The sequence below is a fragment of the Epinephelus moara genome, chromosome 23 (assembly GCF_006386435.1).
Source record: "Epinephelus moara isolate mb chromosome 23, YSFRI_EMoa_1.0, whole genome shotgun sequence".
Classification (NCBI taxonomy): Eukaryota; Metazoa; Chordata; class Actinopteri; order Perciformes; family Serranidae; genus Epinephelus; species Epinephelus moara.
Genome location: NC_065528.1, coordinates 18,412,949 through 18,436,376, shown reverse-complemented (window position 1 = coordinate 18,436,376; position 23,428 = coordinate 18,412,949). Strand labels below are relative to the sequence as shown.

Here is a 23,428-nt window from a genome sequence, read left to right as displayed (position 1 = left end):
AGTGGGTAACTTTTAATTTTGATCAGTGCCAATTGTTATGCACACAAATCTACAAATTAATTAGCTCCGGGAATTTGATATCAAATTCTATATAAGATCCACCATGACGAATCAGTCTACCGTTGACCAACACTATCTGACCAGACAGTCCAAAACATTTTCCAGGACTTAAACTCTTCGAGCTGTTATGATATGCGGGATATATTATAATTACATTTGAAGGTGTTCAACTAAACTGCAGCACAGCCACAATACTAAAATATTCCTTTTTGACAGGAGTTCCAAAAAGTTAAATTGAATTATTATTAAATGTATTTCTTTAGCCAAGTAAATGTGGTGTTGTACATTATTATTATTTGCTTTACAATAGAATAATAAACTGTATCCAAAATCACTCCTTTGTTTACTCATTCACTATTTTTTGTAGACCCAATACTTTACTGTAAACTCTTATTTCGGACACTTATAAATCCATCATTTACGACACGAACTGCAGTCGCACTACAGTCATTTTGCGCACGTGTAACAAAAATGTACAATCCCTTGTTGGATTTTGTATAGAGCAACAGAGTCACTCAGAATTCAGACAAACAAAATGGTGAACAAGAAATGCAGTAAGTAAGGAGTGATTTCAGACACGGGGTGTTTCTCAAAGTCAAGGAAGGATCCTTACATGGCTGAATTTCAAGGATGCTACGTCATCAAATCCCGCCGAAGGACAGTTCCAGTGTCAAGCATCCTTCAATTCTACCAAGGACAGAGTCCTTCCTTTCGAGAATGTTCAAGGATGCATGTGTGTATCCTCAGCGGGTATAAAGTACCCACAGTCCTTTGCGCACGATTTGCTGGAAGTGAAGGCAGGGCCTCTTCAGTGAAACTTTCACCATTTATTATCCATTTATTTGGATAAATACAAACACTGCTTAACCTCCTGAGACCCTGTGTCTTCATATGAGGACATCACATTTGGGTTTACTTGACCTTATACTTCATTCTACTTAACTCAGACCTGTTGTCCTCGTTCGTGGACACTTTTGTGCCATCTAGTGGCAGTAAGAGCACAATACACTAATCCATGTAGAAACATTTTACGATTTAAACTTGTTTACCTATGATTAACTATGTTTGTAGTTTGGTATGGCAACAGTAACAAGATAAAACGCTGTTAATTAGGAAGTACTCGTTTGAAGATACTAGGACTTTGTTATCGTTGACAATGTTTCGTTTTTTATACTTATCGGGTCCTACTGATCCAAAATAGCTAGGAGAAATTAAAAAAGCATACCAAACAAAAGTTCAGGTCTCAGGAGGTTAAATAGTTCGACATTAGAGAGTGCCGAAATTATCACAGTACCCAGAAACCCCCCCCATTCCCCAGAAGGTTAATGATGTACACCTGAGGACACTCGTTAGCCTGTTCCAATGTGTGTTTATCGAATGCTAGGAAGGACTCTTGCCTTGCCTCTGCAGGATCCTTCCTTGAAGGTATGGCCTATCAAGGAAGGATCCTTGACTTCCAGAAACAAAAAAATCTGTGTAAATTTACACAAACAATGAATCAGGATCATCAAGGAAACAAGAAAACTGCATGTGATCAGAGCTAATCAGAAGCTAAAGGAAGTGATCATGTTTACTAATTTAGGATGTTTCACCTGCAGCGAATAGGCCAAAGTTAGAAGTCGTCACGCTCTAACGGAAATCAATAACGGATCGTCTTCTGTGAGGACGTGAGACTACAGTACACACGTTACTGGAAATACTGTCAAACCCAGGTATCAGGGTCATGAAATTAAAACTAAAAAAAGAAAAGAAAAATCAGTTTAAACTTCAGAGTTTTCTGTAAATGTCACCTGTTCTCCACGTTCTGTTATTTCCATTAACTGGATGATTGTGTCTTTGCAGTGCTGATGTCGTCTGGCATTGCGCCTCTCCTGGTGAGAACAAAACCTGGGAACAGTTATCTCAAGTAAGTCAGCAGATTAAAAACGTCACCTGCAGAACGGTGATGTTAACATCTATTAACAGATGTGTAAATCTAATTATTAAAAAGCGCTTACACCTGGGAGCTGGTACGAGTAGAGATTTGTTAAATGCCAGGAATATACTCTGTGGTTTAAAGTGTCTTCTACAAAATAATTTATTAAACTGTAACCATTAGTTTGCGTTTAAACTAGAGAGTCACCTCGACTAATTCCAATTTCTTTTCTGTATGAAGAAAACCACTGGACTAACACATGTATTTTTAAAACAGACTTTAAGGTCGTAACAAAGTTTGAAGTTTTGTTTTAAAATTTGCTCAACATATAAATAATAACTTTCAGTTTAAGAAAATAGAACACAAAAATGACAATAAATGATTGTTGTCCCATCGGCAGCTCCGAACTTTGCCTTCAAATGTGTGGTTGAGCTGAAATGAAAACTGAACTGGTGGAAACGCAGCTGAGAACCTAAACCATCACGTTAAACATAATTTATGCTTAATAATACTAACACTTTTTGTAGACAGGTAAAATAACAACGCGCTGTTTTGTGTTGTGGAACACACAAATGAAACAAACTACAATTGAAATAAACCCTAAGTAAAAACACTGAGTGGGTAAATAAATAGTGTAATTGCACAAAGTGGAAACGTTGAAGGTGAAAGCACTCCGATATGTCGAGGCCGACGTTCAGTCTTTGAGTCAGTCGACCATTAGATCGATCAGTCAGACGAGCATTCAGGTAGTCAGTCAGTGAGAGTGAAGGTCGACGCCAGCTCTCTCTTCACTGTCATGATTTGATCTTCCACAGCTGTGAACAGAAACACAGACACAAACCTGCTGGTTTATTCATGTTTAAACACACAGCATATAATCAGTTAGGTCAAATGCTATACTATGATTATTTTAAATGACATACTATATGTACTAAGACTTATGTACAGATTTACTTCTGTGCCAGCAAGCTAATTTACTAGTGATGATCATTTGTTTTGCTGTATTAAAACTGTAACTGATGTCAGTGCATATTTTCTGTGTAAATATGCATGTTGAGCTCAACTTTGGTGAGTTTGTGCTGTAGACCAATATCAAATGTCTTCAGTGTTGACCCTGAAGGAACAAAGAAGCACACACGTACCTTCAGGTTAAACCCTAATAGGTCAGATATGACTCCCGACACGGCGGACAGGATGACCACCTGGGTGATGTTGTAGAGCAGAGGGTTCATAGTCAAACCGTACAACCTGAAAGGAGTATCCAACTCCTGCAGTCAGAGAGGAGGGAAGGGAAGGGGAAAACAGGAGTTAAGATTACAGAGCGTATTTAAGAGTTAATAAAAAAACTGTTGTTGCAGGGATTGGAACAAAAAAAGAGCTCTGCCTCAACTAGATGTTAAGAATCCTGATAATGAAGTGTATTAAAATGACTCTTAAAGGAGCTGTGAGGACAGACGTTACCTTGAGTAGTTTGGTAGCCAGTTTTAAGACATTGTTGACCAGTGTCAGCTCCTCCTTCTTGTTTGGCTTCTTCTCCATCTTCAGATACAGGTTGATCTGTGAAACACACAACAGATCAGTGTCAGTAGCCCCTTTTTCACTGCCAGATTTTCCGTGAATGTTGGGCCATTTTGCTGGCAAGCTGCGAGCGTTTAGACACACAGAGCCGGATTGGCGAGTTGATCCGAGGTGCCCAATTTTCCGCCTCGTAGGGTAGTCATATTGACGTAACCCTTTTAGTTTAAACAGACCGAGGCGGCCTTCCGCAACGGAAGGGGCTATTGATGACTTGTGGGAGGAGCTGTTGATGACGCCACACGCAAACCTGACAGACACTGTAAAGATGAGCAACTGGGGAGACAAGGAATTGCATGCCATCCTTGCCCTCGCAAACAAAGAGGCCATTAACCGTCAGATGACGGGGACGGTGAAGGACGGGCTGACTTACAAGAGAATCACCGAAGGACTGACCAGCCACGGCCACGTCACTGTTTACGTCACACACTGAGCTACACGTTTTGTTACTTGCTCACGCCCCCCATTGCCCCGAAAAAGGCGCATTCTGTATAAACAAAAGTAGGTAGGTGACATTTTGCTGCACTCCCCGATTTTGTTTTTATACTGCCAATGCTGAAAGAAGACTGATTGGGCCTTCCTGCAAATTTGCACAACTCCTATCTTAGTCTCGCCACCAGACAATCAGAGATCTCCGCCCATCCCGGAAATGTGCGCCCCTTTTCTCGTCCGCAAGGAAACAAACACACAGAGAGCTTGAAAATGGATGCNCCCTCCCGGAAATGTGCACTCCCCCTTTTCTCGTCCCCAAGGACACAAACACACAGAGAGCTTGAAAATGGATGCCGAGAGATTTAACTCCGTTTTATCAAACGTGTGCTCAGTCCACAAGATTGTGGAAATGAAGGACTTATAGCGACTTTGTTTAAAACTTTTAACACAGTGGGACTATGTTTACGAGCACAAGAGTTCAGTGAGCCACCGAAGGACCGCCCTGCAGATTTACTATTGGTTCTGCAACGTAGGGAGTTTTTTTTAAACTCTGAAATTGTATATGCCCATTTAAACACAAAATCAGGGAGAAAGACATCAGTCTTTAGTAAAGCAAAGCGACTGACTTGTGAGTCTACTATCTAAAAAGAGCTGGTGCTGGAAGACGTGTCTGCTGTGTGATTAAACATGTATGTTCTGAGTGTACCTGTTCAGTGAGCAGTATGGAGGTGTTGCTGTACTTCTTGCTGGTCTCGGAGCCCAGAGTGACGAACCTGAGCAGGAACAGAGACAGACTGGAGCACCAGATCACCAGCTCCCAGTTATAGTGACACTCCAGGAACGTTTCATGGACGTGGAGCAACTGGAGGACGAGAGGTAGGTACATTAATCAGTCTGTGGAGATGTTTCATTTGGCACAAGTTGTCTTATATTCAGTCTCAGGTGTCAAAGCTCTCTGAATAACTAAGAGCCACCATGTGTAGAATTTGAACATTTTGGCGCCCCCCCAGTGGTTGTGGCAGGAATCAACACTGACTTAACCAGTTTTCACTGAGGTTAACAAAATATGATTTAATTACAAGAACAATTTACTTGTAGTTGCTTAATTAAAAATCCATTCAAAACTGAGGTGAAGTAAACCTGAAAACAGTGGTGGAAGGTAACTAAGTTTATTTACTCAGGTACTTAAATACAAATTTCAGGTAGTTTATCTCAGGTTTTCATGCCACTTTTCTACTCCAGAAAAAGTTTTACTTTTGACTTCACTACCCTTGATTTGACAGCTTTAGTTACTTAAAAAAAACACATGAAGCATTTATAAAAAGTTTCCTTATAAATTAAACTACCCAATAGTTTATATAGGTGCAGCGTAAATGATTAGTCAATAAATTGTCAGAACATTAATTTGCAATTATTTTGATGAATGAAATGTGAAGATTTGCTGCTGTCCTTATGGTATTGTCAGTGACAACTTCTAGTAGAAAAACTAGACAAAAGCCAGATCTGTAGCTGACATGCATTTGCCTGTTTTTGTGTTTGTTGTCACATGATGTGAAATGATCATAAATGTTGACTGTAATCCAGCCGCTCCTAAACTAACAGGTTTAATGTGGCTGTAATGATGTGACCCAATCAGATCTTACCTGGGCGCAGCAGATGAAGACAACAGACAGAGTGAGCAGGAAGGCAGACGACACAATCACATCCACTGAACGCTGAGGACCCCGTCTCTGCGAATACAACGGGACTCAATCTAACTACAGTTCATTTTGTTCAAGCTGTTCATCTGTCCAGCTCCCAAATTAACAGATACATTTGTAGTATTTAACATAGATGCTTATTTTTCCAGTTAAACAGCTCATTCACCCAGTTTATTTATGATTAATTGCATTAATTAACAGTCAGAAGTGAGAGACTGAACTGACATCACAGCTGCGGTACATTTTTAAAGAGGGTGTGAACGTCATCAGTGAGCTACCTTGAGGTAGGAGCGTAGCGACAGCCACATCTTGATGTTCTGAACTTTCTTCAGCCTAAAATGGGGGACTTCAGACTTCCTGGCTCTGCGTGCTGAAGTCAGGTGACCAAATAGCTTGGCAAACAGTAGCCTCTGAAACAGCCAACAACATTAATAAGTTTAATCAGAAATGACAGGAGAGTTCAGGTGAGTATCCATCGAAGAAAAACCAAACCTCACCTGTTTGTAGGTCCTCTCTGCTACGCTGAGCAGGAAGAAGAAGAGCCATATAAGGCAAACGCGCACCACGAAGCTGAGTGTTACCATGGTGATGACCACGGCGTCTGATCCAGACCCGCCTCCCAGCGCCACAGAGAGCAGCTCATTGGCTGAGAGCGTGGTCAGCTGATCCAAGTCACGGTACTGAGCCAGCCTGCAGGAGGTGGACAGAGACTGAGTTAAACAGCCAATATCCAAATTTTGCATACTTTTGTGCTACTGACAGTTTGTAATATGTGATACCTCACTAAATTTAAAATATGTGGCACAATTTATTTATTTCTTAAATATTTCTCCAGTCCATTTTTCCATGGTATTTAATTGTTTTTAGATGTTAACACGTTGAAAGGACGTATGTTGTACCTGTACGCGAAAGGTGTGAGGCCGAGCGTCACTGAAACCAGGTTCCCAAAGATCTGGTAACCAATACCAGGAGTGTAGAGATTCACCTGCGTCAGGAGGCAGAGAAAAGTCGTGTTTTAATAATTCTCCACCTCCATTTGTTTTACATTGAAAGTTAAAACATTAAATATACGTTTTCCTTTCAGGTTCACAGAATTCGTCACTCACTCTGTTCATGATCATGCCGCTGATCTCCAGGACGGACATGTCGGCCTTCTTACACTCGTTTCCCTCCCACACGATGGCGCTCACTCTCTCCAAACCAGGGTTGGAGCTGTGCAGCCAGGGAACATGACCCTGAGGGAGAAAACAAAAGGTACAAAAAGACACATCTCAGTCAATTTAAGCTCAGTTTTTTGTTAGATTTCTATCAAAGGAATACTTCACCCACAAAATGATCATTTTTATACCAGTCACTCACCCTGTGTTACCTTGAATTTGTTAAGGAAACTCACATGCCTACATGAGGAACGAGGAATAAATAATAATAAACTATTTATTTAATATTCAAAACTGCCAATTATCAAACCTTTAATCTAATATGTTTATTATCTCGCCCCAATTAAGCCTCATTTCTTATTTTAGAGGGTTTACAGACCTGATGGAAAGGGTCGTCTCTGTATTCCTTTTTCGCAGGGGGACAGACAGGCGTCCCTCCTCCTTCTCCCTCTGTAAAGAAAAGGAGTCACGGTCACAGGCTGCAGACGTGTTTAAACAAACCAGTCATGAATGTTTCTTTATCTGTTCTTTACTGATCTGGTCTTCTGACCTGTCTCTGAGGTGCAGGATGATCTGCACTCGGCACAGTGCAGGAAGTCTTCCCACATCAGGTCCTCTGTCTCGGACTCGTGTCGAGTGCTCTCTGAGTCCTGAGTCCTCAGACTGGAACATCTGGAGCTGCAGCTGGTGCCAGACTTGGGGACATCCTGAAAAACATGAGAAAAATATGAAAGGATATCTACTGTATGTCCTGTTCTCATTATTCTGATATAACATGATTACACAGCTTTGAGGAGTTAACGTGTTTCCTTCTGTGTGTGTGTGTTACCTCCACAGCATAGTGTTTCTTGTAGTGGTGTGTATTCTTGCGGTTTCTGAGCGTACAGTCGCTGTTCATTCTTTCCACTCCCCTGCGGAGGGCGCTGTAGGATGCTTCAGGGTCCTCCTCACTGGACGCCTCATCTGACGCTGGCTCCTAAAAGACACAAAACACATGTCAGACAAATCCTTTAGAGATTTTGTTGACCTGTAGTCAAACAGCACTTGTGTCTTAGGTTTGACGGATCACCTTGTTGCTGCTCGCCAGCATCAGCCCCGTGCTGCGGGGTGTGTGAGCGTGTGCCGGCTGGACGTGAGAGTTCCAGCACACCTCCTCCCCCCTGTTTAAGGAATCGCATCTCTGCTCGTGGAGCTGAAGTCCCTCCTCGCTGCTGCGATTGGTCACCCGGCCGTCCAGCGACACGTAGCCGTTGTCTGTCTCCGTCGACTTGTCGATGGACAGTTTGGACTTCTTAGATCTGAGGGAGGATGCAGAGGACGGCAGGAGAGATTGACAGGAAAAGACATATACAGACGGACAGATGGATACAGACAGTTATTAGGATACAAACACAGCAGGTCAGTGAGGTATGACGTCACATCTCTGAAGCTGACATGCAGATAAATCACACTAACAGGATGCATCAAACACAACAGTGTGGAACATTTGTACTAAAGTGGAAACGCCAATGTTGGAGAGAAGGTGTTGCAGAAAAATGAATGTAGTGACGACCTGCTGCTGCACTAACCAAGTAAAACAAAGCAGCACTGTAACTATAGTATCTTACAGGTGCAACTCCTCGTGCAGTCAGATTTTCTCATGATAATTACAAAACATCTTAAAGTTAAAAGGCAAACAAGTGAGTGAATGAGAGGATTAACGGCAGTATCACTGAGGAAAATGAACTGTCAGAGGTGGAAGTGTCTCGCGCTGAGAGCTGAAGTGTGTGCGACAGATAATCAATAGATGAAGAAACCAAATCAGGACTCATTTAGTGCTCAGTAATGTTCCACACTGTTGCACTCTGCTGACAGCTGGTCAAAGTCACAGCGTGGGGAGGAGGCAGGTGTCTGAGACAATCAAGACAAAATTCAAATCATAGACATTTGAGGAACTTTTAGATCATTGATTTTATGGTGGAGTTTATCCCAGCTAAGACAAACGCCTCACGCTTCTTTTGAATGCAGCTTGGTCAGCATGTCATGCACATCAACATCAGCTGCAAAGTCTCTCCGTTCCTCACAGAAAACAGCGGTGACAAAGACTAAAGGTTGTTTCTGTTGATACACTTTGGTGACTCAGGAATTAATAGTTGCACAGCCAATAATCTGATGCCGCATATCAACACTGAGTGTTACATACATGGGTCATTTCAGGACAACTCACACAGAATTTTTCTCCTGACTATTGAATTTATAGAACCTTGCAAAATCCTATTGCACTACTCCAAATTAGAGATGAGCGTGACTTGTTAACTCGTCGATTAAACGTTGCTACCCTTGCTAGTCAGCACCAGAAATACTCGTCAGTCAGACATATTAAAATAATTATTTTATGCTATTGCGTTCAGCCAATGAAAATGTTCTTGTATTTTCCTGAAAAATATTTTCTTCAATAAATATTATTTAACTTTCTTTAGTGCACTGTCGTCATGTTTGTATTAAAGTAGTGCAATGTTCAAAATGCACAGTGCAGAGTGCCACACATTTCAACTGCATTCAAAATACGATTTGGTCATCGAAAAATGTAATTAATTATTTCAAATGTCTCTTATAATATATGCAATTTTTTTTGATAATGTTTAACCTTGCAGATTAAATTGTGCTTAATTTTGACTGTTTTGTGAGTGTTTTCTTACTTTTAGCGTAGTCCACTCGTCTAATTTTAAACATCACAGAAATTAGCTGTTAAGAACATCCCTACTCCAAATACTTTTCTAGTTATGAATTTTGGAGCTAAATTGCATTTTTGCAGTCATATTCCTGCTGATTTTTTACTGGATTTGGTTTAACTTTGTACTGAACATCCAAAGAACTCTAAGGATAATTTCTAAATATGTTTTTAATTTTTTTTTTAAGGTCCTGCATATTAAAAAAAAAGTGCCACAGATCTTGCTGAAGATGAATAAGCTCATTTTGGATATTTTGACTATATTTTTCCAAGATTCATTATTTTAATTTCTTTAGATTTTCTTTATGGGGAAGTATTAATATCCATTGCATATATATGAAGCATTTACAGCTGTTATATTACTCCTTTATTGTTTAATAATGTTTTGAAAATAGCTCATTTATGTACTTTTACCTGACTTTAAAATTACATTCAGTGGGTTTATTTGTATTTGTGGTAGATATTTGTACTGTTGACTTCAAGGTTTTTAAACTGTGTGTGATACCTACTGAGCCTGTTTTTCATTGGGTTCAGGAATTTTCAAGTTAGAGCTTAAATGACTAAGTTTGTTGCATGAAATGAGCCACATCCAATCAACCTATACATTTTTTTAAGACATTTTCTTGGAAGACTGAAGTTCAAAATGTGACAGGAGAGGAGGTGACGTTGCAGCTGAAGAAGCTTGGGTTAGGTTTGAGGTCGGAGGCTGGGGTTCAGCTCTTGACTCTGTATTTCAGTTAAAACATAATGACATAAAGTGTGTAAGAGCAACCAGTAAGACTGTTTACTGGCTGAAGACATAACCTGTGTAATAATCTTGCAAGAAAAAAATCCTAAAATTTACCAGTTTCACTGTAAAGACATAATTTATTAAAACTAAAACTGGCAAAAACTTTATCTTGGATCATTTACTGAACTGAACCCCAGTCCTGTCTCTGTACATCGTCTCATTTTAGGAAGATGGGAAACAAAAATACACACCCAGCTTTACAGATATCATGCCAGAAATCTTGGAAGAGAGCGCCCAGGCTGTATGTGGTGCTGGCTGAGTGGGAGTGTGGCGCCCCCTCCTGTGTGTTATCGGTAGTGCTAGACCCGTCGCCTTCCCTATGCACCTCCATCTGAGATGCCTTCCTCAACTTCCTTCAGTTTGGAAAGAATACAGGGTGGAGAGAGACTTAGAGAGGACCTGGAGGCTAATACGACCTGAAACTACAGCAGTGTGTCCAACGGGAACCTGGCTTCTTTTTATATTGACATTTTATCAGGTTCGGACATAAGACAGTGCCATGTTTCAATGAGCAAAGCACTGCTATCGAAAACTCAGGTTCCCCGCTGGACACAGAGGCTGATAAAGTTAAAAGGCAAATTCTACCAAAATACTCTTTTAGATTATTATTCTGCAAAAGTAGATATTTTCATTTAAAAAATTAAAAATGGTTGATTCTGAAGACGTGATCTGAGTTGACTAAAAAAGATTTATCATGTCTTGTATTGATGAAAGACAATGTTAAATATAAAGGTTTTTTAAAGTCAGGTATACAATAAATGTCAGATGTTAAGATGTGATAATGAAGCATTACTTTTTAACACAAATCCTTTTTTTCGTGAGGAAATTGTACTTTAGTGTCTACTTTTGCAGGATAATAAAGTAAGAGACTTTGCAGAGCTGCTCCTTAACAACTTGATAAAGGACACAGAGGAGAGGTGAAGGACAGGACTGTTGTGTTTTGGTTTACAAATTAAAAAGCAGGATAAACAGGATGTTCATAAAGGCTTTAATCTATCTCTGCTAGAAATGCTACAGTCATTGCTGGTTTTGAACATACACTGTATAAAAGAAGTGGACATAGCCGCTGTGACGTCACCCAATGGTTTGTGAAGTGCTGTTTTGAAGCCTTGAGTTTGGCGTTTTTGTCACTGCCATCCTGTTCTTTTTTTTGGGGGGGGGATGAGAGGGTGGATCTGACTGAGAACCCAAGGACACCACCCTGATAGTGACTTGTCAAACACAAGTGAATTCTGCACGACACTGCAATGTTGTAGCCTGGAAATCCAGACCCAAATCCAGAAAGATTTAGGGTCTGGCTATGAGTAATGTAAATGGCCCAACTCGAGGGGCGGCACCAAGCATGCATTTGAAAATATCACTGCACGCAATTGGATAACACTACGACCGATCAGAACAATACACGGGGTGACGTATCCAGAGCTTAGCTACCAGCGGAGCTAACTGGTAGATTAGACTCAAAACAGCAAAAACGTCCTTCTTGCAAAGGAAAGACTCGAGCGCCGTCTTCTGTTCCTCTTTTAGAGAAAAATGTTGTCCAATCACCATAGTTTCCTGTGAGTCTGTCAATCATAGCAGCCCCTCATCAAACTCAATTACTTGTTTCTGGTTGTAGAGACACAAATGTGGCTGAAACGCGTGGACAACAGACAAGACAAATCACCATGACAGAGGCTGTTAGATCCAGATCTTTTGCATGTGCGGAGATTGATACACGTGGTTAGGGGTAGGGGTAGGAATCACAAGAGGATCCACGATACAATATTATCACGACACTTAAGTCAGGATACAATATTATTGTGACTTTAAATATGTTGGGATATGCTGAGTATTGTGAGAAAATATAATGTGATATATTGAGATTTACTACCACACATTTACAACTGTAAATTATGTCCCCAAGGAAAACTTTGAAAATACTTTATCCTATTAGATAAAACAGATGTCGACATCTGTTCTTCTCACCTAAGCCATTGTTTTGCAGCAGCAAAATGTATTTAGTGGACTCAAAAAGCAATTTATTATATCACTCTAGTAGACTAACTAAAGTTTGATTTGTATTTGTAATATCAATAATTTATATAATAAAAATATCGATGCTTGGTGCTGTGTGACAACACAATATTGCCACACACAAATATCGCAATACTATCCTAACCTTAGCGTAGTACACACCCCAAACTCGGAACAGTGCGGTTTTATTCTCAATGGAACAAATTACGTGATTTTAAATAGATAATACAAACACACACAAAATGGCAACTATTTATGCAGTTCTCACTTCATGTGCCGTGAAATCAGGTATTTTAGGCTGCAACAATCCCATAAGATTCTAGGGGCGGGGAATAAAATTGTACAATCAATACACCCTATTAGAGTAATACAATCAATAGCTTTTTCTATCCACTACACACATTTTGCTGCTGGAAAAAAAAGGCTGAAGTGAGATGAACAGACTGAAACTTTATCTTATTAGATAGAACAGATGTTTACAAAGTCTTCCTTTGGGGACATAATTTACAGTTTAAAAAAAAAGGTAATATATCTCAGTGTATATTATCACAATACTCAGCATATCGCGATAATATCGTATTGTGGATCCTCTGGTGATTGCCACCCCTATAAGGTTATATACAGGTTATACAACAGCTAGTTCCGACCGAGTAATTTGATTGGACGAGAGGCATTCCATGAGTGTAGTAAAATCACTCCGCTCACAGGTGTTATAAATATAAATACAACCGCTAATTAACCAGCTGTCACACTTGCTACATTGACGCAAACTGACACTACCCTATAGCATTACACCAAGAAGATGGATATTTTCCCCCAAATTACATTTGAATTAAATTATGAGTGTTCGTCAGGAGAGGACGAGGAAAAGGAAAGCCAGGACTCTTCTGTGCAGACCTCCAGGTGTGTTTGAATCCGGCCGTGCCAACATCCAGGTTTGCCAACGTTTCATCAGCCGAACTGGACGAAGTTACACAGTTGCAGATCAATGTAAATACAAAGTAGCTTGTGAGTTCCTGGCGTGTGTGCTGCGTTGCCTGGCAACAGACTGGCGAACTGTTTTTTATCACGGAGCTACATAACATACTTAAATAATTTATTTCATCACCTTTTGTTAACATTTCCTTACTCAGCAGGTCGTGATGTTGTACTGTATATCATCACGGCTGTGATTCGGTCATAGGCACGAGGCTGCGGAGTTGCCCCCTGCTGGTCTTGAGATAGAATGCAGGTTTACGGCACTTGCGCATTGACTTCACTTTGAAGACCCAGAGGCTACGTTCACTTCTTTTATACAGTCTTTTATACAGAACAGTCTATGGTTATGGCTATGAATAATGAGATTGTGTGCATTTTCTTCCTCGACACTGATTTCTGTTTATGAGATGAAATGTCTATAAAGACTTGGATGAGGAAAGGAGAAAGACAGATACAGAGGAACAGAATCAACGTTGTGTAAATATAATTGTACCCTTGTCATGATTTCTCTTCTTGATTGAGTGAAGGAGCAAACACTGTTACCTCACTCCCTACCAACCCTTTCCAAAACTGTGGCATGGTCCAATTTTCTTCCCAAAGAGTCTGAAAATTGTCTTAAAATCATTTTGAACCAGAAACAGCAGCCACACACTGACAAGCTGTAAACTGACAGAGAGAAAACCACAAACTGCAAATCTAAAAACTACAAAAACACACCAAGTACAGCAAACTACTTTCTACTGCCACACACAGTGAATCCTGTTTGTCTTTAACCACTGACATTAGATTTATCATGGAGAGATTCTTTAAGGTGAACACGCCTGGCGAGTGGTAAACATGTCATCTAGATACAATACAAAGCCTTTTTCCCCTATTGGTTGTCTCGTTACTTTTACACAGAGTCTGCTGATGTTGACAGAAACTCTCTCCATGATAAAAATGCTTCTGTTCAGTTTGATATTTTGTGAAAGAAGCTGACTGAGAACTTGGCAGAAAGCAAACAGCGAGGACACACGCAACCCAGCAACAAAAGACTGATTCATTTGTTTCTTCTTCTCCTCTCATGCTTGTTATCTCCATTTTCCCTTCTTCTCTTTATCTCCTCCAGTCTCTCTTCGTATGATTAATCTATTCCTCGCTCAAAAAACTTCCCTCCTGCTTCTTCTTCTGCCCCTCTCCCTTCTTTCCCCCTGTGCATCATTTCCTGAACAGGTTTTCACTCCTCCTCATACACAGTGTTCTCTCATCGTTACCTGCGCCTCTTCCCTCCGCTGCTGGAGGCAGGTTTCGGGGTCCTGGTGGAGACAATCTGACAGTGGACGGTGCCCAGCAGCAACATGAGCCAGATGGCTCCAAACACCTCGGTGGTTGGTATCCCATGAGGCTGGGGGATGGTCACATACAGGACCGCTGCTGCCACTGCAGGGGGAGAGACAAACGTTACCACATTATAAGCAGAGAAATTAAATGCCAGTGTAAATGTTAATGTTTTAACACCAAACTCTGTGGCTTTTAACGCTTGTAGCTCATTGTTTTGGTTTCCCAGTTCACAAGTTCACATTTTCTTAATATGGATTTCAAATGTCCTTGCACCTACAGGAAATGTGCACACACAACTATGATCCATGCATGTAGAAGAAAGTCAAGGTGCCTGAGAACCAGATTTTTTTTCCCCAAAAAAGTTTGTGGAGACAAAAATGTGGCTAAAAGTTGATACTGGATTTAAATCCATCAAACTCCAGTGGTTGCTTTGTGTCTGCGGGATGTATAACGAAGCAACTGTTATTGTATATTTACCCTCTTTTTGAAATGCTCTGTTTAGTTTAATGTCTTTAAACCCCCGTCCCGAAAAAGCCCAGTCTGCTCTGATTGGTAACCATTCCCGAGTGTTACATATCTGCACTCTCAGTGTCTCTGCACCATCATTGCTGTCAAATAAATCACCAAAAAAAGCTTCTAAACCTAAATCATCACAACATGACATGTTGCAGCAGAAATATGATCCAAAATCAGAGGGAATTTTACAACATCAGCAGGTTCCCCTGACGTTTGCATGAAGCTACATGTAGCAATGTAGGCTAGGGATCAACAGATATGGTTTCTCGGGGTCAATTCCCTTACTGATTATTAGCAAGTGATCAAGCAGACTGTTAACCAATATAATTTGGGGTAAAAATGAAAATATTGGTGCCAACATTTAAAAGAACACAAACTCCACAACACCTTGCAATAACCTATAAAATGCCTTTAGTTATCCTGTGTTAAAGTTATTAAACATAGGCTGCTTACTTTTAACATTATCTTAAAAAAAGAGCCACTGTTCTTCTTCTTTCTTTACATGTACTGCAGCCTGCATTTCGTGAAGTTGGTATGCTGTACTCTCTGCAATTGCACCTCCAAAATGTTAGCTGGCAATGGGGCTTCTACGCCACTGTGTTGAGTGTTTGTGTTCTCTTTACTGCACTATTCAATGAATTTATTATATCAGCTCTGGGATGAAAAAAAAATATTCAGATAATAGTAAAAATGCTGAGTATCATGGCTGTTAATCGGTTGATCCTTAGTGTGTGCTGTGTAATATTAAAACTGGCAGTAGTGTGCCTGCAGCAGATGACTATATCAAGACAGCCATCGCAAGCTGACGTTAACTTGTCATGAAAGTAAAAAGATGTTGGTAACAGAGTATTCAGAACAGTCTGAAGCCTGAGGTTTTTGCTCACAGGGATTATTTTTACATATGTTAACCTCATAATTTAAAACTTCAGCCACATTTAATATGAACATCAGACACTGTAATATAATACATATAACAGACATAAAGAGAATCATAATAGGCCCCGTTTAAAACAAAGAGAAGGTGTGTGTGTTTTAATGTGGTATGTGGGGGGAAGTGAGCAGGAAGGGCGGAGGGTTAGAGAGAGAGGGAGACGCAAAATAAAATAACAGTCTGTTCTCATCAGAGCTGGAAAGGGCATCGTGGTGTAGGTGGTGGGAAACACTGTGCAGTGATCTTGCAAGTGTTTGTGCAGCTCTGTAGGCGTAACCCGGGAGTACTCCATGCTTTCGAGGAGACTTTATACTGCATGTGTGCTTTTAGAAAACCTGCTGTTGACCATCTTACGAACTTGTTTTTTTGGTAGAAGATTTAAACAAGCACTGAGGATCAATTGTTTTAACTCACCTTGCAGCAGGTAGAGAGCCAGCAGTAAGAGGAAAATGGCTCTGGAGGTGACCTGGATCCACCATCGGTAAAAGAACGGGAAGAAGACGACTCTGACAATGCCTTTACGCGTCAGTGACGTCCACGGACTCTCTGGTTTGGCCTTGGCAAACGCCGAACCTTCAGAAGAAGAGAATAAAAACACTCAGGCACACACACTTAGTTTAACGAGAGGAACTAATTAAGCAAAAAGCTCATCACTTAATACATCCTGGAGTCACATTAGAGCAGTGTGTGTATCTTTCTATCTTTTGCATCTTCCCTCTCCGACTCCTCTTCCTCTCCTATCTCTGCAAAGATCTCTCATCTTTGTCTACTTCCTTCCACCCCCCCCTCCGTCTGGTCATCAACTCCTTTCCACATTTCCTCCTTGATCACCTAATCTGTCTTCACGTGTGATAAAATAACACCGGGAGATAAATTTGACAGATTTGATGAATAATTGAAAGTGTGATGAATATGAGACAGAAGCGAGGAGATGAGAACGCAGATGGAGAGATGAGGACAGAAAGAGGGTGAAGATTAACAGTGACAGGAGGCTGGCACGGTGACGCCGGCATCTCAGGTTCACGTGTGTGTTTTATGAGGAGACCATGTTGTGTGTCTTTTAGCTTTAGCAGAGAGCATGTTCGGTATCTGATCTAATTAGCTTGATGGAGAGGAAGTACACACACATACACACACAATTTTTTTCTCACCTCTAACCAAGTCCACATCTATAAGGTCTGGTTTGACATGTCCTGTCTTCTTTGGCTTGTTCCTCAAGCCCTGCAGGGGGAGACAGAGAGAGACAGAGTCAATGTCACACAAAGAAAACACAGAGACATTAACTATTAATACACACATATTAACACACACACACAAACAGGAACTAAACTACAGGAGGCTTCTCATGCCTTCATGAACACGCATATTCAGCTTTTAAGAAGGCACACCGTGCAGTCAGGCTCACACAGCTACTGGCTCTATTCTCCATTTCACTGTATGGGCATCTACTCACATCTACTGGATTAAGGAGCATGTTCCTAAACCTAAATGCATCAAGTCCATCTAAATGTTGAGTCTCTTTTGCTGCTTTGCATTTGTTAAAGAATTCAGTAGAGAAAAGAAAACCAGCATGAGTTTGCAAACTGCACCCACGTACATGCACGATCAGTTAATCAGCTGTCTTTTGGTTCAGGACAAATCTTTCCACGAAATCTTGGCCAAGTCTGTGAATCTATTTGGATTTATTTGCCACTCACACATACACTTGACCTCCATGCCAAATTTCAGCCGCCTAGGGTAAAAACTGTGGTTGTCAAGGGTGGGAAACTTTTTATAGACCAACTAACTGACCAACCAACAGAGCTGCTGGTTGCAGTCAATAAAAAACATCACTAAGACTTTTTAGCTGCATCATTTCAACAAAGTGTGTTACAGCCATCATTCATCACAGTGAGGTTTACTGTTGTAGCTTTATAAGTTAGTGCTTTTGTGCAGTTTATGACCCTGGGAATAACACTCCCCTGTGGCACGCTGACTTCCTGTGCCAACCAGTCACTTCCTCCTATGATGCATACACTTCGTGTGTTCATGTGTGACTCATCTATCAGCTCAGCTGTGATGGCAAACTGTACTGACACTTTATGAGCAGTGGCTGTAAATTATAAAATTCACACGTGGTGCAAGGACAGCTGCCCTCTGTGGGTGACAGCAGAACAGCATAAATACAATAAATATTTAAAGACATACTCTGCAGGATTTTCCTTAAAACAACCTTTAGACTCAAAAGTAAGTTGAGTTGGCCTGTTTTCTGTTGGACAGGTAGGTGCTGGCGGTTAGCTTAGTTAGCTTGCTTAACCTTTGGCTTTTCCATCACAATGTAATGTTTCAACCACAGTAGCTGGCAGTGTGCGTACCATAGATGTATATTTGGGCGAGATGGTGGAGCTGTGACAGCCTGCCACTCAAAGCAGCCACACCCTAAATTATGCGTAACTTTAAACCTTTATAAAATGTAAACGGGTGAGTGATATAAAAATTCACCCCTCTACAGTTGTCATGAGCAGGAAAATTTGCTTTAGAGGCCAAAACCATTTTTGGTACCAGGCTGTCACAGTAGCTATGTTTCCATCCAAAAGTGATTTGAATCATTGGGAAATGTGCATTAAAAGAAATACGTATCCTGTGTGTTTCCATTAAATGTACGGACTTTGGTGAAAACTACGAACACGCGCGAGTTTTCCGCAGAACTGGAAACAAAACAAGTCTCGCATTCTTCTTCTTATACGTTTTCTGGCGGTTGGCAACCAGCTTGTAAATGCATTACCGCCTTCCCGACCCAGAGTGTAGATATCACCATGGAGAGAGGTGTGCTACGTCAGACTTAATTCGAACATAACTGTTTCCATCCCCCGTTTGGCGAATCAACATTTTTTCGAATCAACCAAAACCCGGCTAAAGCGAGTGTATTTTAGTGCGAATCAGGGAATTTTAATTCGAATTTTGGCATTTCCATCATAATTTTCCGATGCGATACTTCTTTTTGGCATTTCCATCATAATTTTCCGATGCGATACTTCTAGATGCGCATCTAAACAGGCTGATGGGAACATGGCTACTGTTTATTTCAGCTGTAAAGTTGGGCATTTTAACATGGGGGTCTATGGGAATTGATTGGCTTCGGAGGTCAACCTCAAATGGCCATTCAAGGACCTGCAGTTTTTAGGCACGTCTGCGCTGGCTTCATAATTCAGCCCAAGGTTGCTGCTTGGTACGTTCAAGCAGTGTAGGGAGCAGGGGCCAAGTTTGAATGTTGTGTTTGCAAACAGAAACTGACAATTCCTGCATTTTGTGTGTGTGTGTGTGTGTGTGTGTGTGTGTGTGTGTGTGTGATTAAGTACAACAATGTAGGTGCTACTATGGTGAGCAGCCGGACAACAGTTTGGTTTTAATGAGGTTTCTTATCAATGGCCCTGAGTAAACACAGACATGACCACAGCGCTGTGTATACAAATAACACACAACTACACACACACAACTAACAGTTTCCCATCCAAACCAATACAAATGAATTTTTAGACATTATTTAGGTGGATTAATTGCCTTAGTCTTGTTTTGTGTTTAAACATTTAACATATGAGAACTTAGTCTTCTAAAATCAAATGTAAAAATGGGAAAAACATTTATACTGAATAAAGTAAGGTATTGAAAAAGCATCTTTTTGGTACCAGCACCCAAAATCAGGTATTTTATCAGCACTAGTATCAAATTTTCAAACAACACTCAGCCCTACTCAAGGGTTTTCACATTCTGGGTACAAGAGTGGGGAAATTCTTAACAAGTCCTATCACATCTTTAAAATGCTGCACATTTCAAGGATCTGAGTCACATTCGAGAGTCCTGTGAACGAACACACTGAGCTGTCCACTTCAATCTGACTGGCTCATGCTAATATTTACATACAGGCCAATCGGGTTCTGTGTTATCAGTAAATGGCCTGATACGGCGGCTTATCTTTTAATAGCACAACCAACGAGCGAAAGCGCTGTGTGTTAGAGAGAGACAGACAGGGAGAACGTGAGAGTAGAAGAGCAGGAAAGTAGTGTTTGTGCGTGTGTGTGCGTGTGTGTGTGTGTGTGTGTGTGCAGGGCTAAAAGAAGCCGATCAATAGCTTCCTCTTGGCAGTAGATTTACCGCAGCAGTAAAAGTCCTTCACAAACATCTCGTCTGGCCACGACTATTGTCACCGTGCTATTCATAGCCTCTTATCTGTATAAACTAGTTTCTCCTTCACTTACAAGTTATGATTTCGCCTCACTGACTGATTGGTCCTGCATGTACGAATGCCGGTCATTCACTCAGGAAGATAAGAAAAGTGTAAGTGTTTCAAACAGCTACTCTTTGCATTCTTCATTAAAGGCTGCTTATCATGTTGCTTTCATTCATGCTTATCTGTGTGTGGCACTATCTGCTAAACACCTGAAATGGTACGTATTTAAAATGTATTTCAGCAATGAGAATTTGAGCCAAAATAGTACTGGATATATTGTAGTTTCCTGTTTGTACCAGCAGGTGGCGACTGCATTTCCTCTGCAGAGCTTGGCACTTGGAAAACTGCAGAGTTGATAATGTAAGTGCTGGAGACTGAATTACTTTGGCAGAGCAGCTTTAAATGCTTCAGGAGAAAGATGAAATAAAACTGTTAATATAATATTTGCACGTTTCTTGTCTTGTTTGCTTCTGCAAAGTCTGAGATCAGAAGGGAAACGAGGAAACAGTAGAGACAAGATCTGTTTCAGTTCTCCTACTTTCCTTATTGGTCTTGAAACCATTTGGTTGTTGGACATCGATTATTCTTTTGCAAGTTAACATTGTACGTTGTCAGAGATTAAAAATATGAATCTTCAGAGCATGATAAAGACTTAAATAGCAGCTGTATCTAGATTCTAGATTTAGCTGCTGTTGCGACATCTGTCTCCTTAAAACAGGACCTTTTACAGACAGCTGAGTTTGATAATATTTATTGGGAAGAACTGGTTATCTAAATTTATTGAGGCTATAAACAGTATAACTAACACGTTATAGGGGAGAGGAGTGACACATCTTGTTTCCATATCAAACTCAGATATACTCTGCTGAAACACACTGCTAAACACTATCGGCTGCAGCTACGAACTCTGAGAAACCAATTACTCTACAGACGAGGACCCAAGGTCGCAGCGCTGTGTTTGTGTCTGTGTGTGAGGGAGAGAGAGTGTGTGTGTGTGGACTTTGAGCTCATTAAAGAGAGTGTCTGTCTCACCTGTGTTTACAGGACAAGAGGGAAGTAGGAGGGAAGGAGGAGGTAGAAATAGAAGTGGGACAGAATCTAGAAACTGCTCATCAGACGTCAATGAAATGTAGATGTACACAGTTTTCCTGACACTAAAACAAATAGCTCAACTAACTAACTGTAAGCAGCCTTTATATCAGGTCCTTGAACCCCACATGGGATCGTTGGTTGTGAGAAAACCTCTCATTAAATCTGAGAAAGGAGGGATTAAAAGGTCAGAAGTGAGAGGTCGCAGCAGACAGCTGAGGAGGCTCTAATTTCCACATCTCAAGTCACTCAAGCCATGCACCCACACAAGCACACACACAAACTATACTGTCCCCTTATTAGCCTCTAATTTGTGCACAAACAGTGAAGCAGTGCTACAGGGGTCAACTATAATGTGTCCAACTAAAAAAGAGCCGAGCAGCTATTATGGTTGAGTTGCACTGTGGGAAATGGAGGCACCAGGTGACATCTCTGGTCCTGCTTCATGGAATTTGAGTCTGATAATGTTAAAGATGTGTAATGCTAAGGCGGTAAGTCCTGCTTTAAGAATTAAGTGGCTATGAAAGAAAACCATCTCCAAAAAAATGACAAATTCATGACAAAGTGACACAAGAGACACCTGTTTTTCTGGTTACCTCTCTGTTTATATACCTACAACTTCCCTGTTCATGGTTTCACTTGTTGACATAAAGTTTGGAATATCATAGCGCACTAGATTGCACCTAAAAATCCCCCTAATAGGATGCAGTAACAGTCACTTCCTGTATGCCTGATTGACACAAATATTCATGTCAGAGCTATCATCACTATCAATCTTTATTTTATTTTCATTCTTTCTTTCTTTTAATTTCTATCAATATTAACTCTTTGGAGCTGTTATAATTGCCCTATTGTTGAATGTGTATATAATATGCCTTTTGTTGTAGCGTTGTTATATGTTGTAATTTGAGGTGTAATGATTCTCTGAATCCAAAATTCGATTTTTATTCGATTCAATTATCAATTTAAACATTGTTTTTCAGCATGGTAGGCTATGCTGTTTATCGACTATCAAGTCTTGATTCGTAAAGGTTAACAGATAGTTTTGAATCCTGACAACTGTCATTTACATCCATCCATCCATTTTCAACTGCTTATCCGAAGCCAGGTCACAGGGACAGCAGGCTGAGCAAAGTATTCCAGACGTCCCTCTCCCCAGCAACACTTTCCAGCTCCTCCTGGGGGACCCTAAGGTGTTCCCAGGCCAGATGAGATATGTAATCCCTCCAGTGTGTTCTGGGTCTGCCCCGGGGCCTCCTACCAGTGGGACGTGCCTGAAACACCTCCAACTGGAGGCGCCCAGGTCAAATACCTGAACCACTTTAACCGACCCCTTTTGACACGAAGGAGCAGCGGCTCTACTCCGAGCTCCCTCCGGATGTTCGAGCTCCTTACCCTATCTCTAAGGCTGAGCCCAGCCACCGTTCTCTCTTTTTTTTCTTTTTTTAAAGTTACAGTTTCAACGTATTCAACAGACAACAAACAGACTGCATGTGTCGAATGCGATATAACCAAATCAAAATCAAATTTAAATAATCTATCAAAAATGTAATAACAATAACTTATTTCACCAGTTAATAAGTTCAGTTTGACTTTCCCCACCTGCATAAAGCCACCAGATCTTCACCTCACTTTCACTTTCACTTTCACTTCACTTGCGTAATCTACAAACTAGTTTGTCAACAACAGGTTTGTTGTTTACATGACTCACGGGGAAGGCAAAATGTTGCCAAACCAGTGACTTCAGGGAAGCAGGAGAATTTCACAGCTCTACTGTTGTTTTACGTCATCGCTGACCCTGGTCGGACGCAATGGTGTCAGGAAAAGTGCAGCTGCAGGCTACCAGTTAGCTACGCTGTGCAACTAAACCAACAATTTTCCATTTAGAATCATGATTGTGACACCCCCAGTTGTAATCATCGAGGACTAAACAGAATCAAGGCTATTAAATGAAGGCTAGGACACACTCTGTGACCCCATGGGTTGGGGTTAGAGCAATGTAACTAAAGCTGCGATGTTGGGAGGCTTACAGCAA

The 23,428-nt window shown here is 40.8% G+C and overlaps 1 protein-coding gene across 2 annotated transcripts in view; it reads right to left on the bottom strand.

Moving 5' to 3' along the window:
- Window positions 1–6: 6 nt before the first annotated feature.
- LOC126384975 (protein PHTF2-like) overlaps window positions 7–23,428 on the bottom strand; it is a 63,739-nt gene continuing 40,317 nt past the window's right edge. The window contains exons 5-21 of one of the 2 annotated variants that reach the window (XM_050036446.1): window positions 17,249–17,318; window positions 16,512–16,670; window positions 14,584–14,749; window positions 10,531–10,692; window positions 7,909–8,137; window positions 7,669–7,815; window positions 7,390–7,546; window positions 7,219–7,289; window positions 6,789–6,917; window positions 6,582–6,667; window positions 6,180–6,372; window positions 5,961–6,092; window positions 5,626–5,712; window positions 4,689–4,844; window positions 3,437–3,532; window positions 3,118–3,243; window positions 7–2,790 (exon numbers count right to left, since the gene is read on the bottom strand). In XM_050036446.1, coding sequence (XP_049892403.1) covers window positions 2,770–2,790; window positions 3,118–3,243; window positions 3,437–3,532; window positions 4,689–4,844; window positions 5,626–5,712; window positions 5,961–6,092; window positions 6,180–6,372; window positions 6,582–6,667; window positions 6,789–6,917; window positions 7,219–7,289; window positions 7,390–7,546; window positions 7,669–7,815; window positions 7,909–8,137; window positions 10,531–10,692; window positions 14,584–14,749; window positions 16,512–16,670; window positions 17,249–17,318 — 2,187 coding nt within the window. In that variant the 3' untranslated portion in view covers window positions 7–2,769. The remainder of the gene's footprint in view (window positions 2,791–3,117; window positions 3,244–3,436; window positions 3,533–4,688; window positions 4,845–5,625; window positions 5,713–5,960; window positions 6,093–6,179; window positions 6,373–6,581; window positions 6,668–6,788; window positions 6,918–7,218; window positions 7,290–7,389; window positions 7,547–7,668; window positions 7,816–7,908; window positions 8,138–10,530; window positions 10,693–14,583; window positions 14,750–16,511; window positions 16,671–17,248; window positions 17,319–23,428) is intronic. The other variant, XM_050036447.1, reaches the window with a different exon arrangement.